The 23,321-nt window shown below is 37.1% G+C and overlaps 2 protein-coding genes across 2 annotated transcripts in view; both read left to right on the top strand.

Annotated features, from left to right (window-relative positions):
• LOC122341315 overlaps positions 1 to 12,094 on the top strand; it is a 17,279-nt gene extending 5,185 nt beyond the window's left edge. Inside the window, exons 16-70 of the mRNA XM_043234676.1 lie at positions 123 to 226; positions 408 to 526; positions 625 to 801; positions 1,045 to 1,076; positions 1,167 to 1,264; positions 1,358 to 1,380; positions 1,468 to 1,489; positions 1,567 to 1,594; positions 1,682 to 1,772; positions 1,881 to 2,021; positions 2,102 to 2,313; positions 2,543 to 2,646; positions 2,850 to 2,968; positions 3,067 to 3,243; positions 3,487 to 3,518; positions 3,609 to 3,706; positions 3,800 to 3,822; positions 3,910 to 3,931; positions 4,010 to 4,037; positions 4,125 to 4,215; positions 4,324 to 4,464; positions 4,545 to 4,756; positions 4,985 to 5,088; positions 5,294 to 5,412; positions 5,511 to 5,687; positions 5,931 to 5,962; positions 6,053 to 6,150; positions 6,244 to 6,266; positions 6,354 to 6,375; positions 6,453 to 6,480; positions 6,568 to 6,658; positions 6,767 to 6,907; positions 6,988 to 7,199; positions 7,429 to 7,532; positions 7,739 to 7,857; positions 7,956 to 8,132; positions 8,376 to 8,407; positions 8,498 to 8,595; positions 8,689 to 8,711; positions 8,799 to 8,820; positions 8,899 to 8,926; positions 9,014 to 9,104; positions 9,213 to 9,353; positions 9,434 to 9,645; positions 9,875 to 9,978; positions 10,185 to 10,303; positions 10,402 to 10,578; positions 10,826 to 10,857; positions 10,948 to 11,045; positions 11,139 to 11,161; positions 11,249 to 11,270; positions 11,348 to 11,375; positions 11,463 to 11,553; positions 11,662 to 11,763; positions 11,879 to 12,094. Of these exons, the coding sequence (XP_043090611.1) occupies positions 123 to 226; positions 408 to 526; positions 625 to 801; positions 1,045 to 1,076; positions 1,167 to 1,264; positions 1,358 to 1,380; positions 1,468 to 1,489; positions 1,567 to 1,594; positions 1,682 to 1,772; positions 1,881 to 2,021; positions 2,102 to 2,313; positions 2,543 to 2,646; positions 2,850 to 2,968; positions 3,067 to 3,243; positions 3,487 to 3,518; positions 3,609 to 3,706; positions 3,800 to 3,822; positions 3,910 to 3,931; positions 4,010 to 4,037; positions 4,125 to 4,215; positions 4,324 to 4,464; positions 4,545 to 4,756; positions 4,985 to 5,088; positions 5,294 to 5,412; positions 5,511 to 5,687; positions 5,931 to 5,962; positions 6,053 to 6,150; positions 6,244 to 6,266; positions 6,354 to 6,375; positions 6,453 to 6,480; positions 6,568 to 6,658; positions 6,767 to 6,907; positions 6,988 to 7,199; positions 7,429 to 7,532; positions 7,739 to 7,857; positions 7,956 to 8,132; positions 8,376 to 8,407; positions 8,498 to 8,595; positions 8,689 to 8,711; positions 8,799 to 8,820; positions 8,899 to 8,926; positions 9,014 to 9,104; positions 9,213 to 9,353; positions 9,434 to 9,645; positions 9,875 to 9,978; positions 10,185 to 10,303; positions 10,402 to 10,578; positions 10,826 to 10,857; positions 10,948 to 11,045; positions 11,139 to 11,161; positions 11,249 to 11,270; positions 11,348 to 11,375; positions 11,463 to 11,553; positions 11,662 to 11,763; positions 11,879 to 12,094 (5,200 nt within the window). The remainder of the gene's footprint in view (positions 1 to 122; positions 227 to 407; positions 527 to 624; positions 802 to 1,044; positions 1,077 to 1,166; positions 1,265 to 1,357; positions 1,381 to 1,467; positions 1,490 to 1,566; positions 1,595 to 1,681; positions 1,773 to 1,880; positions 2,022 to 2,101; positions 2,314 to 2,542; positions 2,647 to 2,849; positions 2,969 to 3,066; positions 3,244 to 3,486; positions 3,519 to 3,608; positions 3,707 to 3,799; positions 3,823 to 3,909; positions 3,932 to 4,009; positions 4,038 to 4,124; positions 4,216 to 4,323; positions 4,465 to 4,544; positions 4,757 to 4,984; positions 5,089 to 5,293; positions 5,413 to 5,510; positions 5,688 to 5,930; positions 5,963 to 6,052; positions 6,151 to 6,243; positions 6,267 to 6,353; positions 6,376 to 6,452; positions 6,481 to 6,567; positions 6,659 to 6,766; positions 6,908 to 6,987; positions 7,200 to 7,428; positions 7,533 to 7,738; positions 7,858 to 7,955; positions 8,133 to 8,375; positions 8,408 to 8,497; positions 8,596 to 8,688; positions 8,712 to 8,798; positions 8,821 to 8,898; positions 8,927 to 9,013; positions 9,105 to 9,212; positions 9,354 to 9,433; positions 9,646 to 9,874; positions 9,979 to 10,184; positions 10,304 to 10,401; positions 10,579 to 10,825; positions 10,858 to 10,947; positions 11,046 to 11,138; positions 11,162 to 11,248; positions 11,271 to 11,347; positions 11,376 to 11,462; positions 11,554 to 11,661; positions 11,764 to 11,878) is intronic.
• mslna (mesothelin a) lies at positions 11,734 to 23,321 on the top strand. The gene is made up of 42 exons (XM_043235127.1): positions 11,734 to 11,804; positions 11,879 to 12,090; positions 12,320 to 12,423; positions 12,626 to 12,744; positions 12,843 to 13,019; positions 13,266 to 13,297; positions 13,388 to 13,485; positions 13,579 to 13,601; positions 13,689 to 13,710; positions 13,788 to 13,815; positions 13,903 to 13,993; positions 14,102 to 14,242; positions 14,317 to 14,528; positions 14,618 to 14,757; positions 14,957 to 15,075; positions 15,156 to 15,311; positions 15,398 to 15,606; positions 15,694 to 15,779; positions 16,149 to 16,279; positions 16,361 to 16,486; positions 16,586 to 16,776; positions 16,869 to 16,960; positions 17,240 to 17,370; positions 17,502 to 17,626; positions 17,710 to 17,827; positions 17,921 to 18,133; positions 18,317 to 18,487; positions 18,573 to 18,722; positions 19,042 to 19,091; positions 19,171 to 19,303; positions 19,391 to 19,473; positions 19,591 to 19,720; positions 19,974 to 20,164; positions 20,290 to 20,380; positions 20,651 to 20,774; positions 21,110 to 21,294; positions 21,373 to 21,528; positions 21,610 to 21,743; positions 22,058 to 22,203; positions 22,329 to 22,423; positions 22,520 to 22,769; positions 22,857 to 23,321. Exons 3-42 carry the CDS (start codon positions 12,351 to 12,353, stop codon positions 22,931 to 22,933), a joined length of 5,019 nt encoding a protein of 1,672 aa, XP_043091062.1. The 5' UTR covers positions 11,734 to 11,804; positions 11,879 to 12,090; positions 12,320 to 12,350; the 3' UTR covers positions 22,934 to 23,321.

Below are 23,321 nucleotides of genomic sequence, written 5' to 3'. Positions count from 1 at the left end.
TTTGGAAGTCAGAGCGTCACCATAATTATTTTTAAACGTATATTTCGGGGTTAAAATACATACAACTGCTTTCAATCGACCTATTACAAATAAGGTAGTAATGCAATGTTTTATTACTGCAGTTTTGGGGAGCTAAATAATAATTTTGGACTAATGGACAGTGCAACCCAGAGATTTGTCTTCAGTGACTTCATTCGTCCATTCCTGTCACGACTTCAAAACACAGGTAGTTATTGATCATTTGGTTTAACAGAATTATGCAAAATGAATAATTTACTGATGTATAAAATTTGTTGATGCCATTTAAATGCATTATCTGTGTTTCTTGAGCTTTATTTAACATACTTTACAAGGCTCTCTTTAAACAACCTAATCTGATGACATATTATTTCATTATTTTAATTCAGGTATCGATTGCACATTGCCATTTAACAACAGCGTGGACTTCATCCTGCAAAACTTCGGCAGTTTCTCTCCGTTGGCACGGCTTCAAGATTTCTCCAGTTTCAGCCGCAATTTTTCAGCTGTAAGTCAGAAATTGTTACTGAATATTAAAGACTGACTGAAGACACATCTGTAAAAGCTTTGTGGATGCGTGTGAATGAAGTCTGATATCATTTGCAGGTGGATGCTGTTTCTGTTCTCACAATGAGACAGCTGGAGGAACTGGTGTTCAGTCCTCCTGCTAAACCAGAAGACAGAGGAAACATCCTCACAAAAGTCTTTGACTTCCTTCTTAAAGACTCCAACAGAGACAAACTAAACAACTTCCTGCCCTCTCTTCAGGCACAGGCCAGAAAGGTGTTCAAAACAACTAATACATTTAGCATAAAACATAATAATAATAATAATAATAATAATAATAATAATAAGCAACATTTCTATTAGTATTACTATTATTATTATTAATGTTTAAATGAGTATTGTGTAAATCATTTAAAATAAATAAAAGGTTTTTATCCTATTGTTGTTTGTTTGGTCATCCACTTTATTATCAGTTCTGATCCTGAACAACAATATAATGATCTCTCTTTTGTCCTGCAGGCAAACTTCAACTGTAGTGACTACAAAGTCATGTAAGTCACTTTTACTGAGCAAAACAAATATCGATCTGGATGTGTTAGTGTAGAATAAGATCACATCGGTTGTGTTTTCCTCTGAATCAGTTTTGACAGGATGGATCAGACATTATCGTCAGTCGCTCCTAACCAGTCTGAAGCCCTGCTGACGATCAGAGACTCTGTGATGATGATTCCTCCTGACGGTGAGACACAGCTGAGCAATAAAACTGAAGACGTGTTCACAACAAAGTAACTGAAGGAAAAATTTAATTCAACTGTGTTTTATTTCCCTCTAGAGTGCATTGAGAGAACGATCCAAGTAAGTAGTGATGAACAAAAGATTCAATCGATTTAATAATTCAACAAACCAAAAGTTGTAATGTAATGTTTCTTGTCCCTCCTGCAGTGCACAACAACTCCTGTAAATGGTAAGTGACTGATCATACTTGACTTAATTTGACATGTGTTTTGATAAAACTCGAAGTCTTTGTTTTGTCCTTTTCAGAGTCTGTCCTCTGTGCGAGTGTCAACAGGTGAGCTGTTTTGTCTGCGCTCAGATGAGTTAAACACTGAAGTCACGATGGTCTGTAGTAAATGCTTCATTTTCTTCTGCTTTGCAGCTCTGCTGTGGATCAGTTCTTGAACGGACTGACTCCAAACACACCAGGACTTTGTAACTTCACTGTGGTGCAGTTTGCCTGTCTACCAACGGTAATGTAACACAGAAGAAGAACGCTATGCTCTTTTAGACCGTGCCTCTTTATCATTTCTTCATGTTCCTGACTATTTGAGTTTGGCTAAAAGCTCTTGTGTCATCAGCTCTCACAGTTAAACTCTCAACAAGTGGCTGACCTGCTGGCTTGCAAACTGTCCAGCAATGTGACAAAAGAAACCTGGAAGCTTTTCTTCATCAAAACCAGCACAAACCTTGATGATGCACTGCTGAAATTTTCCAACAAGGTATGAAGCTTAAATTATTTCTTTTCTTTACTCTACATATTTTTAAAGTGGTATATGCTGTAAAATATGTTTACTTACAGACTCCCAGTGTCAGCAATGTGTCTCTGTCCGATGTGCTGGATGTGATCGATGACATCCGGATCAGTCGCTTTAGTCCCCAGAGACTGAAGGATCCTGTCTTCATCCAGTCATGGTTCCAGGGACGACTGAACCCCTTCTTACCATCCATCTCTCAAAGACTCCTGTCCTGCCTCGGCACCAGAAACTTCACCTGTGAAAGTTACCGCACTATGTAGGTTTCTCTAACATTGCACTTACATGGCGACACACAGTTAGTCTTTGATTGTTTTTTAGTAAATCAGTTGAGAAAATGGTTCATTGATTCCATTATTAAAATTCTTGTTAATGAGTAAAGTTTTTGAAAAAAATTTGTTCATTAAATTCTTTTTTCAATTCACTGTAATATATTTTCAACATCACATCACTGCCCCTTCACATCTCTAATTCTTTCATTGCTACAGTTACTCAGATCTAAATAATAATTTTGGACTGATGAACAGTGCAACACAGAGATTTGTCCTCAGTGACTTTATTCGTCCATTCCTGTCACAACGTCAAAACACAGGTAGACGTTATCATGCAATTCAACACACTTTGAACTAAAAAAGTCTAATGTTGTTTGAATACCGAAATAATTTTTATTAATAGATACCATTTAAATGCATAATGCATGTTTCTTAAATCTGACCGAATACTTTACAGGACTTTATTCAAACAACCTACTCTAATGATCATTAATGAACATATTATTTCATTATTTTAATTCAGGTATCGATTGCACATTGCCATTTAACAACAGCGTGGACTTCATCCTGCAAAACTTCGGCAGTTTCTCTCCGTTGGCACGGCTTCAAGATTTCTCCAGTTTCAGCCGCAATTTTTCAGCTGTAAGTCAGAAATTGTTACTGAATATTAAAGACTGACTGAAGACACATCTGTAAAAGCTTTGTGGATGCGTGTGAATGAAGTCTGATATCATTTGCAGGTGGATGCTGTTTCTGTTCTCACAATGAGACAGCTGGAGGAACTGGTGTTCAGTCCTCCTGCTAAACCAGAAGACAGAGGAAACATCCTCACAAAAGTCTTTGACTTCCTTCTTAAAGACTCCAACAGAGACAAACTAAACAACTTCCTGCCCTCTCTTCAGGCACAGGCCAGAAAGGTGTTCAAAACAACTAATACATTTAGCATAAAACATAATAATAATAATAATAATAATAATAATAAGCAACATTTCTATTAGTATTACTATTACTATTATTATTAATAATGTTTAAATGAGTATTGTGTAAATCATTTAAAATAATTAAAAGGTTTTATCCTATTGATGTTTGTTTGGTCATCCACTTTATTATCAGTTCTGATCCTGAACAACAATATAATGATCTCTCTTTTTGTCCTGCAGGCAAACTTCAACTGTAGTGACTACAAAGTCATGTAAGTCACTTTTAATGAGCAAAACAAATATCGATCTGGATGTGTTAGTGTAGAATAAGATCACATCGGTTGTGTTTTCCTCTGAATCAGTTTTGACAGGATGGATCAGACATTATCGTCAGTCGCTCCTAACCAGTCTGAAGCCCTGCTGACGATCAGAGACTCTGTGATGATGATTCCTCCTGACGGTGAGACACAGCTGAGCAATAAAACTGAAGACGTGTTCACAACAAAGTAACTGAAGGAAAAATTTAATTCAACTGTGTTTTATTTCCCTCTAGAGTGCATTGAGAGAACGATCCAAGTAAGTAGTGATGAACAAAAGATTCAATCGATTTAATAATTCAACAAACCAAAAGTTGTAATGTAATGTTTCTTGTCCCTCCTGCAGTGCACAACAACTCCTGTAAATGGTAAGTGACTGATCATACTTGACTTAATTTGACATGTGTTTTGATAAATCTCTTAAGTCTTTGTTTTGTCCTTTTCAGAGTCTGTCCTCTGTGCGAGTGTCAACAGGTGAGCTGTTTTGTCTGCGCTCAGATGAGTTAAACACTGAAGTCACGATGGTCTGTAGTAAATGCTTCATTTTCTTCTGCTTTGCAGCTCTGCCGTGGATCAGTTCTTGAACGGACTGACTCCAAACACACCAGGACTTTGTAACTTCACTGTGGTGCAGTTTGCCTGTCTACCAACGGTAATGTAACACAGAAGAAGAACGCTATGCTCTTTTAGACCGTGCCTCTTTATCATTTCTTCATGTTCCTGACTATTTGAGTTTGGCTAAAAGCTCTTGTGTCATCAGCTCTCACAGTTAAACTCTCAACAAGTGGCTGACCTGCTGGCTTGCAAACTGTCCAGCAATGTGACAAAAGAAACCTGGAAGCTTTTCTTCATCAAAACCAGCACAAACCTTGATGATGCACTGCTGAAATTTTCCAACAAGGTATGAAGCTTAAATTATTTCTTTTCTTTACTCTACATATTTTTAAAGTGGTATATGCTGTAAAATATGTTTACTTACAGACTCCCAGTGTCAGCAATGTGTCTCTGTCCGATGTGCTGGATGTGATCGATGACATCCGGATCAGTCGCTTTAGTCCCCAGAGACTGAAGGATCCTGTCTTCATCCAGTCATGGTTCCAGGGACGACTGAACCCCTTCTTACCATCCATCTCTCAAAGACTCCTGTCCTGCCTCGGCACCAGAAACTTCACCTGTGAAAGTTACCGCACTATGTAGGTTTCTCTAACATTGCACTTACATGGCGACACACAGTTAGTCTTTGATTGTTTTTTAGTAAATCAGTTGAGAAAATGGTTCATTGATTCCATTATTAAAATTCTTGTTAATGAGTAAAGTTTTTGAAAAAATTTGTTCATTAAATTCTTTTTTCAATTCACTGTAATATATTTTCAACATCACATCACTGCCCCTTCACATCTCTAATTCTTTCATTGCTACAGTTACTCAGATCTAAATAATAATTTTGGACTGATGAACAGTGCAACACAGAGATTTGTCCTCAGTGACTTTATTCGTCCATTCCTGTCACAACGTCAAAACACAGGTAGACGTTATCATGCAATTCAACACACTTTGAACTAAAAAAGTCTAATGTTGTTTGAATACCGGAAATAATTTTTTATTAATAGATACCATTTAAATGCATAATGCATGTTTCTTAAATCTGACCGAATACTTTACAGGACTCCATTTAAACAACCTACCCTAATGATCAGTAATGAACATATTATTTCATTATTTTAATTCAGGTATCGATTGCACATTGCCATTTAACAACAGCGTGGACTTCATCCTGCAAAACTTCGGCAGTTTCTCTCCGTTGGCACGGCTTCAAGATTTCTCCAGTTTCAGCCGCAATTTTTCAGCTGTAAGTCAGAAATTGTTACTGAATATTAAAGACTGACTGAAGACACATCTGTAAAAGCTTTGTGGATGCGTGTGAATGAAGTCTGATATCATTTGCAGGTGGATGCTGTTTCTGTTCTCACAATGAGACAGCTGGAGGAACTGGTGTTCAGTCCTCCTGCTAAACCAGAAGACAGAGGAAACATCCTCACAAAAGTCTTTGACTTCCTTCTTAAAGACTCCAACAGAGACAAACTAAACAACTTCCTGCCCTCTCTTCAGGCACAGGCCAGAAAGGTGTTCAAAACAACTAATACATTTAGCATAAAACATAATAATAATAATAATAATAATAATAATAAGCAACATTTCTATTAGTATTACTATTACTATTATTATTAATAATGTTTAAATGAGTATTGTGTAAATCATTTAAAATAATTAAAAGGTTTTATCCTATTGATGTTTGTTTGGTCATCCACTTTATTATCAGTTCTGATCCTGAACAACAATATAATGATCTCTCTTTTTGTCCTGCAGGCAAACTTCAACTGTAGTGACTACAAAGTCATGTAAGTCACTTTTAATGAGCAAAACAAATATCGATCTGGATGTGTTAGTGTAGAATAAGATCACATCGGTTGTGTTTTCCTCTGAATCAGTTTTGACAGGATGGATCAGACATTATCGTCAGTCGCTCCTAACCAGTCTGAAGCCCTGCTGACGATCAGAGACTCTGTGATGATGATTCCTCCTGACGGTGAGACACAGCTGAGCAATAAAACTGAAGACGTGTTCACAACAAAGTAACTGAAGGAAAAATTTAATTCAACTGTGTTTTATTTCCCTCTAGAGTGCATTGAGAGAACGATCCAAGTAAGTAGTGATGAACAAAAGATTCAATCGATTTAATAATTCAACAAACCAAAAGTTGTAATGTAATGTTTCTTGTCCCTCCTGCAGTGCACAACAACTCCTGTAAATGGTAAGTGACTGATCATACTTGACTTAATTTGACATGTGTTTTGATAAAACTCGAAGTCTTTGTTTTGTCCTTTTCAGAGTCTGTCCTCTGTGCGAGTGTCAACAGGTGAGCTGTTTTGTCTGCGCTCAGATGAGTTAAACACTGAAGTCACGATGGTCTGTAGTAAATGCTTCATTTTCTTCTGCTTTGCAGCTCTGCTGTGGATCAGTTCTTGAACGGACTGACTCCAAACACACCAGGACTTTGTAACTTCACTGTGGTGCAGTTTGCCTGTCTACCAACGGTAATGTAACACAGAAGAAGAACGCTATGCTCTTTTAGACCGTGCCTCTTTATCATTTCTTCATGTTCCTGACTATTTGAGTTTGGCTAAAAGCTCTTGTGTCATCAGCTCTCACAGTTAAACTCTCAACAAGTGGCTGACCTGCTGGCTTGCAAACTGTCCAGCAATGTGACAAAAGAAACCTGGAAGCTTTTCTTCATCAAAACCAGCACAAACCTTGATGATGCACTGCTGAAATTTTCCAACAAGGTATGAAGCTTAAATTATTTCTTTTCTTTACTCTACATATTTTTAAAGTGGTATATGCTGTAAAATATGTTTACTTACAGACTCCCAGTGTCAGCAATGTGTCTCTGTCCGATGTGCTGGATGTGATCGATGACATCCGGATCAGTCGCTTTAGTCCCCAGAGACTGAAGGATCCTGTCTTCATCCAGTCATGGTTCCAGGGACGACTGAACCCCTTCTTACCATCCATCTCTCAAAGACTCCTGTCCTGCCTCGGCACCAGAAACTTCACCTGTGAAAGTTACCGCACTATGTAGGTTTCTCTAACATTGCACTTACATGGCGACACACAGTTAGTCTTTGATTGTTTTTTAGTAAATCAGTTGAGAAAATGGTTCATTGATTCCATTATTAAAATTCTTGTTAATGAGTAAAGTTTTTGAAAAAAATTTGTTCATTAAATTCTTTTTTCAATTCACTGTAATATATTTTCAACATCACATCACTGCCCCTTCACATCTCTAATTCTTTCATTGCTACAGTTACTCAGATCTAAATAATAATTTTGGACTGATGAACAGTGCAACACAGAGATTTGTCCTCAGTGACTTTATTCGTCCATTCCTGTCACAACGTCAAAACACAGGTAGACGTTATCATGCAATTCAACACACTTTGAACTAAAAAAAGTCTAATGTTGTTTGAATACCGGAAATAATTTTTTATTAATAGATACCATTTAAATGCATAATGCATGTTTCTTAAATCTGACCGAATACTTTACAGGACTTTATTCAAACAACCTACTCTAATGATCATTAATGAACATATTATTTCATTATTTTAATTCAGGTATCGATTGCACATTGCCATTTAACAACAGCGTGGACTTCATCCTGCAAAACTTCGGCAGTTTCTCTCCGTTGGCACGGCTTCAAGATTTCTCCAGTTTCAGCCGCAATTTTTCAGCTGTAAGTCAGAAATTGTTACTGAATATTAAAGACTGACTGAAGACACATCTGTAAAAGCTTTGTGGATGCGTGTGAATGAAGTCTGATATCATTTGCAGGTGGATGCTGTTTCTGTTCTCACAATGAGACAGCTGGAGGAACTGGTGTTCAGTCCTCCTGCTAAACCAGAAGACAGAGGAAACATCCTCACAAAAGTCTTTGACTTCCTTCTTAAAGACTCCAACAGAGACAAACTAAACAACTTCCTGCCCTCTCTTCAGGCACAGGCCAGAAAGGTGTTCAAAACAACTAATACATTTAGCATAAAACATAATAATAATAATAATAATAATAATAATAAGCAACATTTCTATTAGTATTACTATTACTATTATTATTAATAATGTTTAAATGAGTATTGTGTAAATCATTTAAAATAATTAAAAGGTTTTTATCCTATTGATGTTTGTTTGGTCATCCACTTTATTATCAGTTCTGATCCTGAACAACAATATAATGATCTCTCTTTTGTCCTGCAGGCAAACTTCAACTGTAGTGACTACAAAGTCATGTAAGTCACTTTTAATGAGCAAAACAAATATCGATCTGGATGTGTTAGTGTAGAATAAGATCACATCGGTTGTGTTTTCCTCTGAATCAGTTTTGACAGGATGGATCAGACATTATCGTCAGTCGCTCCTAACCAGTCTGAAGCCCTGCTGACGATCAGAGACTCTGTGATGATGATTCCTCCTGACGGTGAGACACAGCTGAGCAATAAAACTGAAGACGTGTTCACAACAAAGTAACTGAAGGAAAAATTTAATTCAACTGTGTTTTATTTCCCTCTAGAGTGCATTGAGAGAACGATCCAAGTAAGTAGTGATGAACAAAAGATTCAATCGATTTAATAATTCAACAAACCAAAAGTTGTAATGTAATGTTTCTTGTCCCTCCTGCAGTGCACAACAACTCCTGTAAATGGTAAGTGACTGATCATACTTGACTTAATTTGACATGTGTTTTGATAAATCTCTTAAGTCTTTGTTTTGTCCTTTTCAGAGTCTGTCCTCTGTGCGAGTGTCAACAGGTGAGCTGTTTTGTCTGCGCTCAGATGAGTTAAACACTGAAGTCACGATGGTCTGTAGTAAATGCTTCATTTTCTTCTGCTTTGCAGCTCTGCCGTGGATCAGTTCTTGAACGGACTGACTCCAAACACACCAGGACTTTGTAACTTCACTGTGGTGCAGTTTGCCTGTCTACCAACGGTAATGTAACACAGAAGAAGAACGCTATGCTCTTTTAGACCGTGCCTCTTTATCATTTCTTCATGTTCCTGACTATTTGAGTTTGGCTAAAAGCTCTTGTGTCATCAGCTCTCACAGTTAAACTCTCAACAAGTGGCTGACCTGCTGGCTTGCAAACTGTCCAGCAATGTGACAAAAGAAACCTGGAAGCTTTTCTTCATCAAAACCAGCACAAACCTTGATGATGCACTGCTGAAATTTTCCAACAAGGTATGAAGCTTAAATTATTTCTTTTCTTTACTCTACATATTTTTAAAGTGGTATATGCTATAAAATATGTTTACTTACAGACTCCCAGTGTCAGCAATGTGTCTCTGTCCGATGTGCTGGATGTGATCGATGACATCCGGATCAGTCGCTTTAGTCCCCAGAGACTGAAGGATCCTGTCTTCATCCAGTCATGGTTCCAGGGACGACTGAACCCCTTCTTACCATCCATCTCTCAAAGACTCCTGTCCTGCCTCGGCACCAGAAACTTCACCTGTGAAAGTTACCGCACTATGTAGGTTTCTCTAACATTGCACTTACATGGCGACACACAGTTAGTCTTTGATTGTTTTTTAGTAAATCAGTTGAGAAAATGGTTCATTGATTCCATTATTAAAATTCTTGTTAATGAGTAAAGTTTTTGAAAAAAATTTGTTCATTAAATTCTTTTTTCAATTCACTGTAATATATTTTCAACATCACATCACTGCCCCTTCACATCTCTAATTCTTTCATTGCTACAGTTACTCAGATCTAAATAATAATTTTGGACTGATGAACAGTGCAACACAGAGATTTGTCCTCAGTGACTTTATTCGTCCATTCCTGTCACAACGTCAAAACACAGGTAGACGTTATCATGCAATTCAACACACTTTGAACTAAAAAAAGTCTAATGTTGTTTGAATACCGGAAATAATTTTTTATTAATAGATACCATTTAAATGCATAATGCATGTTTCTTAAATCTGACCGAATACTTTACAGGACTCCATTTAAACAACCTACCCTAATGATCAGTAATGAACATATTATTTCATTATTTTAATTCAGGTATCGATTGCACATTGCCATTTAACAACAGCGTGGACTTCATCCTGCAAAACTTCGGCAGTTTCTCTCCGTTGGCACGGCTTCAAGATTTCTCCAGTTTCAGCCGCAATTTTTCAGCTGTAAGTCAGAAATTGTTACTGAATATTAAAGACTGACTGAAGACACATCTGTAAAAGCTTTGTGGATGCGTGTGAATGAAGTCTGATATCATTTGCAGGTGGATGCTGTTTCTGTTCTCACAATGAGACAGCTGGAGGAACTGGTGTTCAGTCCTCCTGCTAAACCAGAAGACAGAGGAAACATCCTCACAAAAGTCTTTGACTTCCTTCTTAAAGACTCCAACAGAGACAAACTAAACAACTTCCTGCCCTCTCTTCAGGCACAGGCCAGAAAGGTGTTTAAAACAACTAATACATTTAGCATAAAACATAATAATAATAATAATAATAATAATAATAATAATAAACATTTCTATTAGTATTACTATTACTATTATTATTAATAATGTTTAAATGAGTATTGTGTAAATCATTTAAAATAATTAAAAGGTTTTTATCCTATTGATGTTTGTTTGGTCATCCACTTTATTATCAGTTCTGATCCTGAACAACAATATAATGATCTCTCTTTTTGTCCTGCAGGCAAACTTCAACTGTAGTGACTACAAAGTCATGTAAGTCACTTTTAATGAGCAAAACAAATATCGATCTGGATGTGTTAGTGTAGAATAAGATCACATCGGTTGTGTTTTCCTCTGAATCAGTTTTGACAGGATGGATCAGACATTATCGTCAGTCGCTCCTAACCAGTCTGAAGCCCTGCTGACGATCAGAGACTCTGTGATGATGATTCCTCCTGACGGTGAGACACAGCTGAGCAATAAAACTGAAGACGTGTTCACAACAAAGTAACTGAAGGAAAAATTTAATTCAACTGTGTTTTATTTCCCTCTAGAGTGCATTGAGAGAACGATCCAAGTAAGTAGTGATGAACAAAAGATTCAATCGATTTAATAATTCAACAAACCAAAAGTTGTAATGTAATGTTTCTTGTCCCTCCTGCAGTGCACAACAACTCCTGTAAATGGTAAGTGACTGATCATACTTGACTTAATTTGACATGTGTTTTGATAAAACTCTAAGTCTTTGTTTTGTCCTTTTCAGAGTCTGTCCTCTGTGCGAGTGTCAACAGGTGAGCTGTTTTGTCTGCGCTCAGATGAGTTAAACACTGAAGTCACGATGGTCTGTAGTAAATGCTTCATTTTCTTCTGCTTTGCAGCTCTGCCGTGGATCAGTTCTTGAACGGACTGACTCCAAACACACCAGGACTTTGTAACTTCACTGTGGTGCAGTTTGCCTGTCTACCAACGGTAATGTAACACAGAAGAAGAACGCTATGCTCTTTTAGACCGTGCCTCTTTATCATTTCTTCATGTTCCTGACTATTTGAGTTTGGCTAAAAGCTCTTGTGTCATCAGCTCTCACAGTTAAACTCTCAACAAGTGGCTGACCTGCTGGCTTGCAAACTGTCCAGCAATGTGACAAAAAAGAAACCTGGAAGCTTTTCTTCATCAAAACCAGCACAAACCTTGATGATGCACTGCTGAAATTTTCCAACAAGGTATGAAGCTTAATTTTTTATGTTCTTTACATATTTTTAAAGTGGTATATGCTATAAAATATGTTTACTTACAGACTCCCAGTGTCAGCAATGTGTCTCTGTCCGATGTGCTGGATGTGATCGATGACATCCGGATCAGTCGCTTTAGTCCCCAGAGACTGAAGGATCCTGTCTTCATCCAGTCATGGTTCCAGGGACGACTGAACCCCTTCTTACCATCCATCTCTCAAAGACTCCTGTCCTGCCTCGGCACCAGAAACTTCACCTGTGAAAGTTACCGCACTATGTAGGTTTCTCTAACATTGCACTTACATGGCGACACACAGTTAGTCTTTGATTGTTTTTTAGTAAATCAGTTGAGAAAATGGTTCATTGATTCCATTATTAAAATTCTTGTTAATGAGTAAAGTTTTTGAAAAAAATTTGTTCATTAAATTCTTTTTTCAATTCACTGTAATATATTTTCAACATCACATCACTGCCCCTTCACATCTCTAATTCTTTCATTGCTACAGTTACTCAGATCTAAATAATAATTTTGGACTGATGAACAGTGCAACACAGAGATTTGTCCTCAGTGACTTTATTCGTCCATTCCTGTCACAACGTCAAAACACAGGTAGACGTTATCATGCAATTCAACACACTTTGAACTAAAAAAGTCTAATGTTGTTTGAATACGGAAATAATTTTTATTAATAGATACCATTTAAATGCATAATGCATGTTTCTTAAATCTGACCGAATACTTTACAGGACTCCATTTAAACAACCTACCTAATGATCAGTAATGAACATATTATTTCATTATTTTAATTCAGGTATCGATTGCACATTGCCATTTAACAACAGCGTGGACTTCATCCTGCAAAACTTCGGCAGTTTCTCTCCGTTGGCACGGCTTCAAGATTTCTCCAGTTTCAGCCGCAATTTTTCAGCTGTAAGTCAGAAATTGTTACTGAATATTAAAGACTGACTGAAGACACATCTGTAAAAGCTTTGTGGATGCGTGTGAATGAAGTCTGATATCATTTGCAGGTGGATGCTGTTTCTGTTCTCACAATGAGACAGCTGGAGGAACTGGTGTTCAGTCCTCCTGCTAAACCAGAAGACAGAGGAAACATCCTCACAAAAGTCTTTGACTTCCTTCTTAAAGACTCCAACAGAGACAAACTAAACAACTTCCTGCCCTCTCTTCAGGCACAGGCCAGAAAGGTGTTCAAAACAACTAATACATTTAGCATAAAACATAATAATAATAATAATAATAATAATAATAATAAGCAACATTTCTATTAGTATTACTATTACTATTATTATTAATAATGTTTAAATGAGTATTGTGTAAATCATTTAAAATAATTAAAAGGTTTTTATCCTATTGATGTTTGTTTGGTCATCCACTTTATTATCAGTTCTGATCCTGAACAACAATATAATGATCTCTCTTTTGTCCTGCAGGCAAACTTCAACTGTAGTGACTACAAAGTCATGTAAGTCACTTTTAATGAGCAAAACAAATATCGATCTGGATGTGTTAGTGTAGAATAAGATCACATCGGTTGTGTTTTCCTCTGAATCAGTTTTGACAGGATGGATCAGACATTATCGTCAGTCGCTCCTAACCAGTCTGAAGCCCTGCTGACGATCAGAGACTCTGTGATGATGATTCCTCCTGACGGTGAGACACAGCTGAGCAATAAAACTGAAGACGTGTTCACAACAAAGTAACTGAAGGAAAAATTTAATTCAACTGTGTTTTATTTCCCTCTAGAGTGCATTGAGAGAACGATCCAAGTAAGTAGTGATGAACAAAAGATTCAATCGATTTAATAATTCAACAAACCAAAAGTTGTAATGTAATGTTTGTTGTCCCTCCTGCAGTGCACAACAACTCCTGTAAATGGTAAGTGACTGATCATACTTGACTTAATTTGACATGTGTTTTGATAAAACTCTAAGTCTTTGTTTTGTCCTTTTCAGAGTCTGTCCTCTGTGCGAGTGTCAACAGGTGAGCTGTTTTGTCTGCGCTCAGATGAGTTAAACACTGAAGTCACGATGGTCTGTAGTAAATGCTTCATTTTCTTCTGCTTTGCAGCTCTGCCGTGGATCAGTTCTTGAACGGACTGACTCCAAACACACCAGGACTTTGTAACTTCACTGTGGTGCAGTTTGCCTGTCTACCAACGGTAATGTAACACAGAAGAAGAACGCTATGCTCTTTTAGACCGTGCCTCTTTATCATTTCTTCATGTTCCTGACTATTTGAGTTTGGCTAAAAGCTCTTGTGTCATCAGCTCTCACAGTTAAACTCTCAACAAGTGGCTGACCTGCTGGCTTGCAAACTGTCCAGCAATGTGACAAAAGAAACCTGGAAGCTTTTCTTCATCAAAACCAGCACAAACCTTGATGATGCACTGCTGAAATTTTCCAACAAGGTATGAAGCTTAATTTTTTATGTTCTTTACATATTTTTAAAGTGGTATATGCTATAAAATATGTTTACTTACAGACTCCCAGTGTCAGCAATGTGTCTCTGTCCGATGTGCTGGATGTGATCGATGACATCCGGATCAGTCGCTTTAGTCCCCAGAGACTGAAGGATCCTGTCTTCATCCAGTCATGGTTCCAGGGACGACTGAACCCCTTCTTACCATCCATCTCTCAAAGACTCCTGTCCTGCCTCGGCACCAGAAACTTCACCTGTGAAAGTTACCGCACTATGTATGTTGGTCTTACATGATATGTGAGTTACAATATAATTTTGCAGACACTAAAATAAATAGCTAAATATGTTTTTTTATATCTTTCAGAATTACGACTTTTGTGAATGCACTTTTACGAGATAGACAAGACACTTGCAATCCACTGCCACCCAATGGCACTAAAACACAGAGTGATCTTATCTACACAGACTTCATGAAAGTCTTCCTCTCTCGCAGAGACACTAACGGTTGGTTTAGAATATATATTTTTTTAGAATTTTAACTGCTTTAAATTCAACTTAAAATTGTGTAACGCAGTATGCACAAACATTGTGTCTTGACACATTTAAGATCAAGTGCTTACTTTGTCTCCTGCACTGGTTAAGGACAAACACCTGAGGTTTGCATTGAATTATCATAATGTAAATGTTCTTGTTGCTTTTCCAGATCCCGGGTGCCTTACTGACACAGCTGGCATTATACAATGGGTCAACAAAAACTTTGGGCCATTCATTCAGTCAGCTCCCCTAAAGGACCTTGAGCAACTGAACAGAAACTTTACAGCGGTGAGTGCAAATAATGTAATTCATGCAGAATTCCTTATGGTAAAAAAACACTGCAACAGTCCTTCTGTTTGTTGATCTAGGTGGATGCTCTACCTCTCCTGGGTCTAAGACAACTATTTGAGTTTTCTGTAACTCCTGGCGCACTAATTAATTCTGAAGATGTCACCAATGTCATGAAGTATGTTAAGGATTGCCAGCTTCCTGCTTTCTTTGACCTCTACTCCCCAAAAGTTCAGGTGCGAACAGAGCATTCATGCTAAAAAAAACCTTACCTAAAAGATCCAGAAAATATTGTTAAACAATATAATTTCCTCCTGTGCAGGAGATCAAGCCCCCACAAGATGTAAAAACAGCACTGATTAAACAGGTATTTGACAGAGTCAGTCTGTCTACTCTAAGCATCACTAATCAGGAAGCAATTGTCTGGATCCAGAGCAGACTAAAACCTCTGTTAGACAGCTTTTCAGAAAGCTTTGTGTCTCCATTATTCACCATCCTCAACACAAGGGACTGCAATATAGCTCAAACTGCGTAAGAATGATATCATATTCATATTTGTAGTGTATAATGCTAATGCTAGAGTGTAGACATCATACATTATTTAATTGCAATTTACAGCTTGGGGCTATTAGATGCTGTTCGAGCTACACTACCCATAAACACCAAAAATGCAATCTACAATAACATTCTTCAATCCATCAAAGGTATTTCTTCATGTCACTGACATAAACATCACATAAAATCTTTTTTTAAATATAGTATAATAAAACAGATCAATAAATAATTTAATAAATGTCTTATTTTATGTAAATAACATCAACTAAGACACAAGGTTAGATACATAGTTAGATATTTTGATACCACTTTGAGAGACACACATTTTAGGGTCTCTTAACCAGTTGCTTATTAGTAGCATGCATATAACTGTAATTTATTAGTAGTAATTAAGCACATATTAATGCCTTATTCTACATGACCTTGTTCTACATCCCTAATCCTACCTAATACCTGAACAACTACCTTAGTAAATATTAATAAGCAGAAAATTTGACAAATATTTTTTGTTATTGTAGGGCCACAGCCTCTGAGGTGCTACCGAAATAACAGCTTTATTGCATTTGTGAATGAAAGCCTGTACGGATTTGGGCCGTTTCCAAATGTGAATTCCTTCCTCTCTCTGATACCGCCAACTCGGAAATCTGAGGTACACTGTGTATCAACTCCACAGTTCTGATGCTCAGTGCTCAGTGTAGATGTAAACTGATGTTTGACTCATGTATTTCAGCTTGTAAACTCTATAGCTCCTTCTGAGCTGGGAAACTACTTGAGGCAGGCGGACGTGGTGAACAGCGATTCACAAATCTGTGCCATCTTCAACAACTTTGCCAAAACCCCTGAGTTCTTGGAAACCGTGAGTTTTAAAATAAATAGTGAAATATTAAAAGCACAGTTATGTGAAGAAGGTTCAGTAGAATCATTTTTACATTCACTATTTTTTTCTGGTTTACAGCAAGACGTTCCAGATAATGTTAAAAGCGCCACCCTTCCCTGTGTCTGGCCTATGGCGTTGAGAAGCGACAACGAGACAGAGGCTGATTTGTGGTTTAACCGTAGACTGAAGCCCTACTTGAAGTTCCTAAACAAAAATCTAATAGGGTCACAAGAGACACTGAACTCATCTTGCCAATCATACAAGAAAATGTGAGTGTAAATGGCCGTGGTCAAATTTGTTGGTTCGGAGGTATGAACTTCTTTGTAACGTTTAAAGTGCTTTCTCATTTTTTTTTTTTTAGGGTCGGTGTTTTAGGCAATGGTTTCACCTTTACTGGCTCTCAGATTACAGATCTGGATGTGTACAACACCATCAAGACATATCTAAAAACAGGTGAAGTAGTCTTCTTTTTCTTCCTAAGTATATCTTTTCTTTGCTTAAGAGTGCAATGAACTTAAATGCAAGTAACTGATTGTACATATGTTGTATATTATTCTGGTGCAATCTAGTTCTGTTCACTGTTCTGATACATACATATTCATTGCAATATTATAGATATATTAAGATTAGAAATGAAGTTATTCAGCAGTGTGTGTGTGTGTTATTATATTTTTAAAAACAGTTATATTTTTTAAAAACAGAATGGTTCAATATCATCTTATTACATTTTAGACACTGACGCAAAATGCTACAACCCATTTGACCCAAGTCTGAATTCAACTGCATGGTTTGTCAACAACATTGGCGCATTTATAACTTTCTTGACTCTGGATGATCTCTACTCTTTCGGCCCTGAGAGCACGGTACGACTTACTTCGCTTGTTCATATAGGCTCTTAATACTTACATTTTAACAGAATATTTTGTGTGTAAATATATTGGAGAAAGCAAATGAATACATATTTTAAATTCCTGTCTGATTTTGTTGTTTGCAGATGCAAACATTCGCTGTGAACCCCGATAACATAAAGCTGTTCAATCAAGTATCACTTCCGAAAAACGTCTTCAGTCGCTACACTGAACTCATCTTTCTAAAAAACCCAAGCTTTAATCTTTTTGAGTAAGTTAGAACAGAAGCCTTGACAAAACCTTGAAGTGTTCTCTGAGTTCAGCTGGTTTACTGTGTTCTCTGTGCTCCATTAGTTTGCCTTCAAATTTGCAGTGCGATGCCCCAGTATTGGTCTTCACTAAATTGACTGAAGGTCAAACTAATACTATTCTTGCAAACTTCAAGACATCTTGCACTGATGTGGATCCTGCGGTAAGTATTCCATTAAAGCCTAAAGTTAAGGTATTTGTCCAAGTAACTGTGATGTGACTGACTGACTGTGATTTTCCTTGCACTTGTCTTCAGATATCTACTGCCCTGACGGCAAACATCAAGACCATTGATGCTAGTGCTATTACCAGCTTGGGAAGCCAGATTGTTGGGCTAACAACTGCACAATTAAACGCAGCACCTCCTTCGGTTCTTATCAATAGTCTCGCAACACTGGGCAGTACGTCTGGATGGTCCCTCGGACAAGCCAAGTCAATCATAGCAGTGCTTTTCAGTGGAGATTTTAAGGTCAAATTTAACTCACCAGTGGAAGACATTTGTATGGTCTTAAAATGTGTTAAAATTAAGGGTTTGAAACTGTTGATATTTCTAAGATGAATAAAGATATGCATTAAAGTGCATTGATTTTCAAAATAACCTCGAGTAGACCATTAAATTCTAAAGGAATGACTTTTTTTTACTTTTTGACAGATCGACTCTCCCAGCAAGTTGGTGAGTCTAGGATCACTGATTGGTGGGATTCCGTCAACAGTACTCACAGTCATTTCACCGGATCAGATTCTTCAAACAACACAAAACACACAATTCATACAAAACATAGTTGCTGCCCCAGAGATTGTACAAAAGGTCTTTGTGAACCAGGTAGGTGAACGACATTTATGCATAGCAAGAGATATAAAAGACAAATGCTGTGCATTTAAATGTCTTTTTTCAATTGTCTTTCTAGATAATCAAAGTGGGATCTACAGTATCTAACTTAATGAAGAACATTCCCAGTGACTTGGCCGTTCAAATTCCAAGAACGTTCCTGGAGATAACTAGTGTAGAGACAAGCGTTCTGCAAGAGTTTAACACAAAAAAGTGGAAACCTGAACAGGTACTATAGCAAATTACAAATATAAAACAAAATAAAGGTTCTAAAAGGGGTTTTCGCAGTGATGACATAGAATATCCATTTTTGGTTCTCTAGTGAACTTTTCATTGAACAGTTCTTAATAGAACCTTAAACAAACATTTTAATAAGTTTAGGACCTTTTTTCCACTGTAAAGAACCTTTTGTGCAATGCAAACAGTCCATGGATGTTAAAAATTAAACTACCCATGCTAATAAAGAACCTTTATTTTTAAGAGTATAGTTTTCACTTGTAGATCGTTTTTTTCTGCTAATGCCATTTTTTATCTAAAATTCTCTATAGGCAGTTCTTTTCTTTGATTCTGTGGCAAATGTTTTTGATCAACCCGATGAGTAAGTATTTGTCATGTAAAACAAATATGTTATTAATATGCACTGAAAGTTACAAGCTATTCATTGTTTTTGCCTGCAGCCTTTCAGTGGAAATTTTGCAAGGATTTACTTGCTCTCGAGTGCAGACATTTACCGTAACCAAAATCAAAGGCCTGATCAAAGCCTGCCGACCGAGACTGGGCAGAACTAAGGTGGTACTGAGCGAGACTCAGGTGAGCGCTGACAAAAAATGTGATCACGTGGGTTTAAAGTTGGAACATTAACAATGAATATGCTTTGCCTCTAACTTTTTTTTCTAGCTGACTTGCATGTACAACCTTGTTAGGAAGGAATCACCATTCGATTTTGAAAACTATCCTTCAGATATGTTGCTATACTTCAAGTAAGTGCTTTTTTACGTTTTTTTTAACAATGCATATAAATGTGTCAGTTATCTGCCCCTTTAAAAAATGTATAGTTTGCAAATGTTGTAATACGGTTTGTCTGTTGTCCTCTACAGTTATGCAACGATCAACAAAACCCTCTGCAAAGCATATTTTACCCAAGTCGGAGCAGCAGATCTCTCAATCTTTTCAAGCACTCTGAGCGGAAGAAGGGACATTTTGTTGAATAATGCTATAGATTGCTTGGTAAGTATCTCCCAGTCATATAAACACCAAACTGAAAACAAAGAACTAAAGGCCAAAAAGTAGTATTTGGACACACTGCAAAGACCGCCAACCAGCACTTATGTTCTGCATTTGCGTGAGAGGAAAAAACTCTCCATTACGAACCATAATAAAAGCCTCATGACTTTGTTCTTTGCTTGGTTTCATCACTTCTGTTTTTCTTGGATATTAAGTAGTTTGTTAAAACTGTGCATATTCTTATTTTCAACTTTAGGGCATTAATGGGACAAGCATCAAGAAACAGGATCTGACAGTGCTCGGCAACTTGGTATGTGCTGTGAGTGGGGATGTCATCAAAAACTCAGACCCAGAAATCCTTGAAAACTTAAAGAACTGCAAATACCTGTCCGATTCGCAAATATCAGCCATGCAAGAACTTCTAATGAAGGGAACTTCACAATATGGGCAAGTTTTGATTTAATAACCATGAGTCAACTGATCATTATTCCAGGCAATCTTGTTTTCAGATTCTGTTAACCAGTGCATTTGTTATGGTTGTGTGTTAATGGAAAACTATCTCTACTCTTTAGACAAACAAGCAAGTGGAATCAGAAAACACTGAATGACCTGGAATTTCTTCCATTGTACTTCTCACAAAGTTTTTGGGGCTCATTCACAAAGGTATGATCACAAAGGGTACATGTGAATGTCATACGCAGTTGAGCTACACTGTAAAAATAAAATGAAAGATTATTTGAGTATGTCTACAAGAAAATATCATTCTATTTCTTATTTTTCTTTTTCTAGTTCAGATTTTCACATTTGATCTGATGTGCTGTTGCATTTCTTTGTAATTATTTGTGAAATCAATTAGCAGTTTCTGAGTGAATTTTTTTTTTATATTAAATCCTACACCAATAATTTGTGTGACGATGCCTCTTGTTTTAATAGAGCGATGTAGGCAAGTTCTTGAAAACCTTCTTAAAGTCTTTGAGGGAACTAAAAACACCGAAGGCACAAATGAAAAAGCTGTTTACAGCAATCTTTTTATCTACATACAGAACCAAGAGGACAGGTATGCCATTTTTATCGGTTTCATTTTGTTTTATTTTTTCTTACAATTATGCAATATCACGCTCTCATTCATGGTTTTGTGCTGAATACTAAACACCTGAGGCAATGATATTCATTAGTTTAGCATGACTGCAAGTATTATATTGCTTGGTAAAATTATATATGTTTATTTTTTTTTATTAATTTTTTTGGTTTGTTTTTTGTTTTATTATAGCCTTGCACATTAGTTCCGAAGTTAATATTTTTCACAACATTCAAAACAGGGCAGATAGAATTGTAATTGTAAAAATGTAATTACTACAAAATCACCTGAATCATATATTCACTTGTTTCAAGTGACTTGTGACAGTGGGTACATCACTAGTGTTACCATCAGCGATGAGGCCTTTCCCTTTGGATATAATGCGGATCAGTTCCGCTACTGTCTGAATGCAACCGTAGTGAGGGACAACCTCGCTAGCCTGTGTCAAAAGATCGAGGATAGCACCTATCAGAGAACCATTTTGGACAAACTCAAAGAGGTAATATTACATGTATTAAAAATCTGATCAAATCATCTAGGACAGTTTTAATGTAGTGTTGATGCTTTCGTCCGACAGATACAGCCGAGTGGGCTTTCAGATGATCAGGTCCAGGTGCTGAAGTCCGTGTCCAGGAGCGCTACAGTGGATGAAATCAGTAAATGGAACATCACTAAATCTGACACCCTGGCAGCGCTCATGGACGCCAATGATGGCGACTGGCCCTCTGCACAGGTGCGGATTTACACATGATGAATCTTATTTTATTGATGCAAAATACCTAGTTGTGTGTTAATATACTCATTTATCTTTCAGAGCGAACTAATCATTACCAGATACCTAAGCGCCAACAACAGTCTGGGCTCCACTGAGCTCAATCTCGTGAAAGGACCAAACCTCTGCTCTCTGAATGCCAGCGTGTTATCAACAATATTGCCTGCCAGTATGCGGTAAAGAAAAGTTCCCATCACGCCAGTCTTTAGTGTCACATCGTCTTTCAGAAACCATTCAAATTTTTGCTCAACAAGCATTTATTATTACCATTTTTGGAAAATTGAAAATTTATATTTCAGGTGAAAACCATGATTAACAAAAATGTTTAAAAAAAACGACATTTACTTGAAATAACGTTAAAAATGTCTTTATGACAACTTGAATAGGCATATTCATTTTTAAGAAGTAATGCATTTTCTCAAAGTACATAGTTTTACATGCCACTTAAATGCTCAATCACCAGATTTCTGTCTATTATCCTCAATAACAGGGAGTCTGATGCTTTGGATGTGACAAAATGTTCAACTGAGAAAAAGAAAGCACTCTTCACCGTCGCTAACAAAGCATTTCCTATATCAGCCACAAGTAGTAAAAGTGTCATCCTGTCAGCCTTCCAGCTCATCGAAACCTATCTGGGTAAGAACGCCCTTCAACGGTTATATACACCTTGACACCTGCACATACACAATTCAATCATCATGGCAATTTGGCTTGCACACAGATAATTAAATCCCATTATTTGCTCTTCTATTTGTTATTAGGAGGTGCAGATCTAATCTACATTAAGAATCTGTCATCATATAATGTGAGCATGAGCATGTCCACTTTCATAAATCTGGATCCAAGCGTGATCTCGGTGAGCAAACAATTTGTCTCGTCTTATTTAGGTCTTCATCGTGGATGTTCAATGTTTATACTTCATTCGATAACGCCCACTTCTTACATATTACAGAGCCTCACCATATCAGATGTAGTGGGTCTTCTTGGAAGCAATTTGCAGGATCTGAAAACATTTGAAAACCAAACCGTCGTGTCGACCTGGATCTCACTGCAGTTACAGTCAGAGCTGGATAAACTCAATCTCAATCTGAAGGGAGGCAAAGCAACAGCTGACACAACGGTTGCTACAACGGTTGCTACCACCGTAGCGACAACTATAGCTACGACTGTTACCACGGTCAAAACCACTGCAGGCGCTCCAGGTGTGTGTTTAAATAAGTTAAAACACTTCATCTGATCCAGTGTCCAATTCAGTTAATAACCTTCAACCTTCATTTTTATTTTTCTAGGAACCGCAGCCCATGGATGGACGGTTTCCTTCAGCATTCTTGTGCTCATTTTAACCATGAAAATGGAGATTATATAGCAGCGCTGAGATGATATTCTGCAGTTGAAGGAATATAAACATACAGAATATTACAATCTGATCAATCACATTTTCTGTCATTCTATTCATGTTTTTCCCGACAAATTAATTCACACATGGAAAAAGAAGAACTTTTGCACTACTAGTCAAAGCAAAGGATATGTAGCATTTGATTTAAATACTTGTACAATTGTCTCAAACAATAAAGAGTCTATATTTAAGTGTTTCAGACATCTAGAATTGTTATAAATTTCCTGGCCTTTTCTTGAATATGGCAAAAAGTAAGTGTTCAATGACTTGTACCCGTTTATTTGTGACAATGATCATAACTAATAATGTCAAATGTAGTCATACACGTTAATAAAAAGGTACTCTATGATGAACAAAA

The sequence above is a fragment of the Puntigrus tetrazona genome, chromosome 3 (assembly GCF_018831695.1).
Source record: "Puntigrus tetrazona isolate hp1 chromosome 3, ASM1883169v1, whole genome shotgun sequence".
Taxonomy (NCBI): domain Eukaryota; kingdom Metazoa; phylum Chordata; class Actinopteri; order Cypriniformes; family Cyprinidae; genus Puntigrus; species Puntigrus tetrazona.
This window is presented reverse-complemented; position numbering and strand designations above follow the sequence as displayed.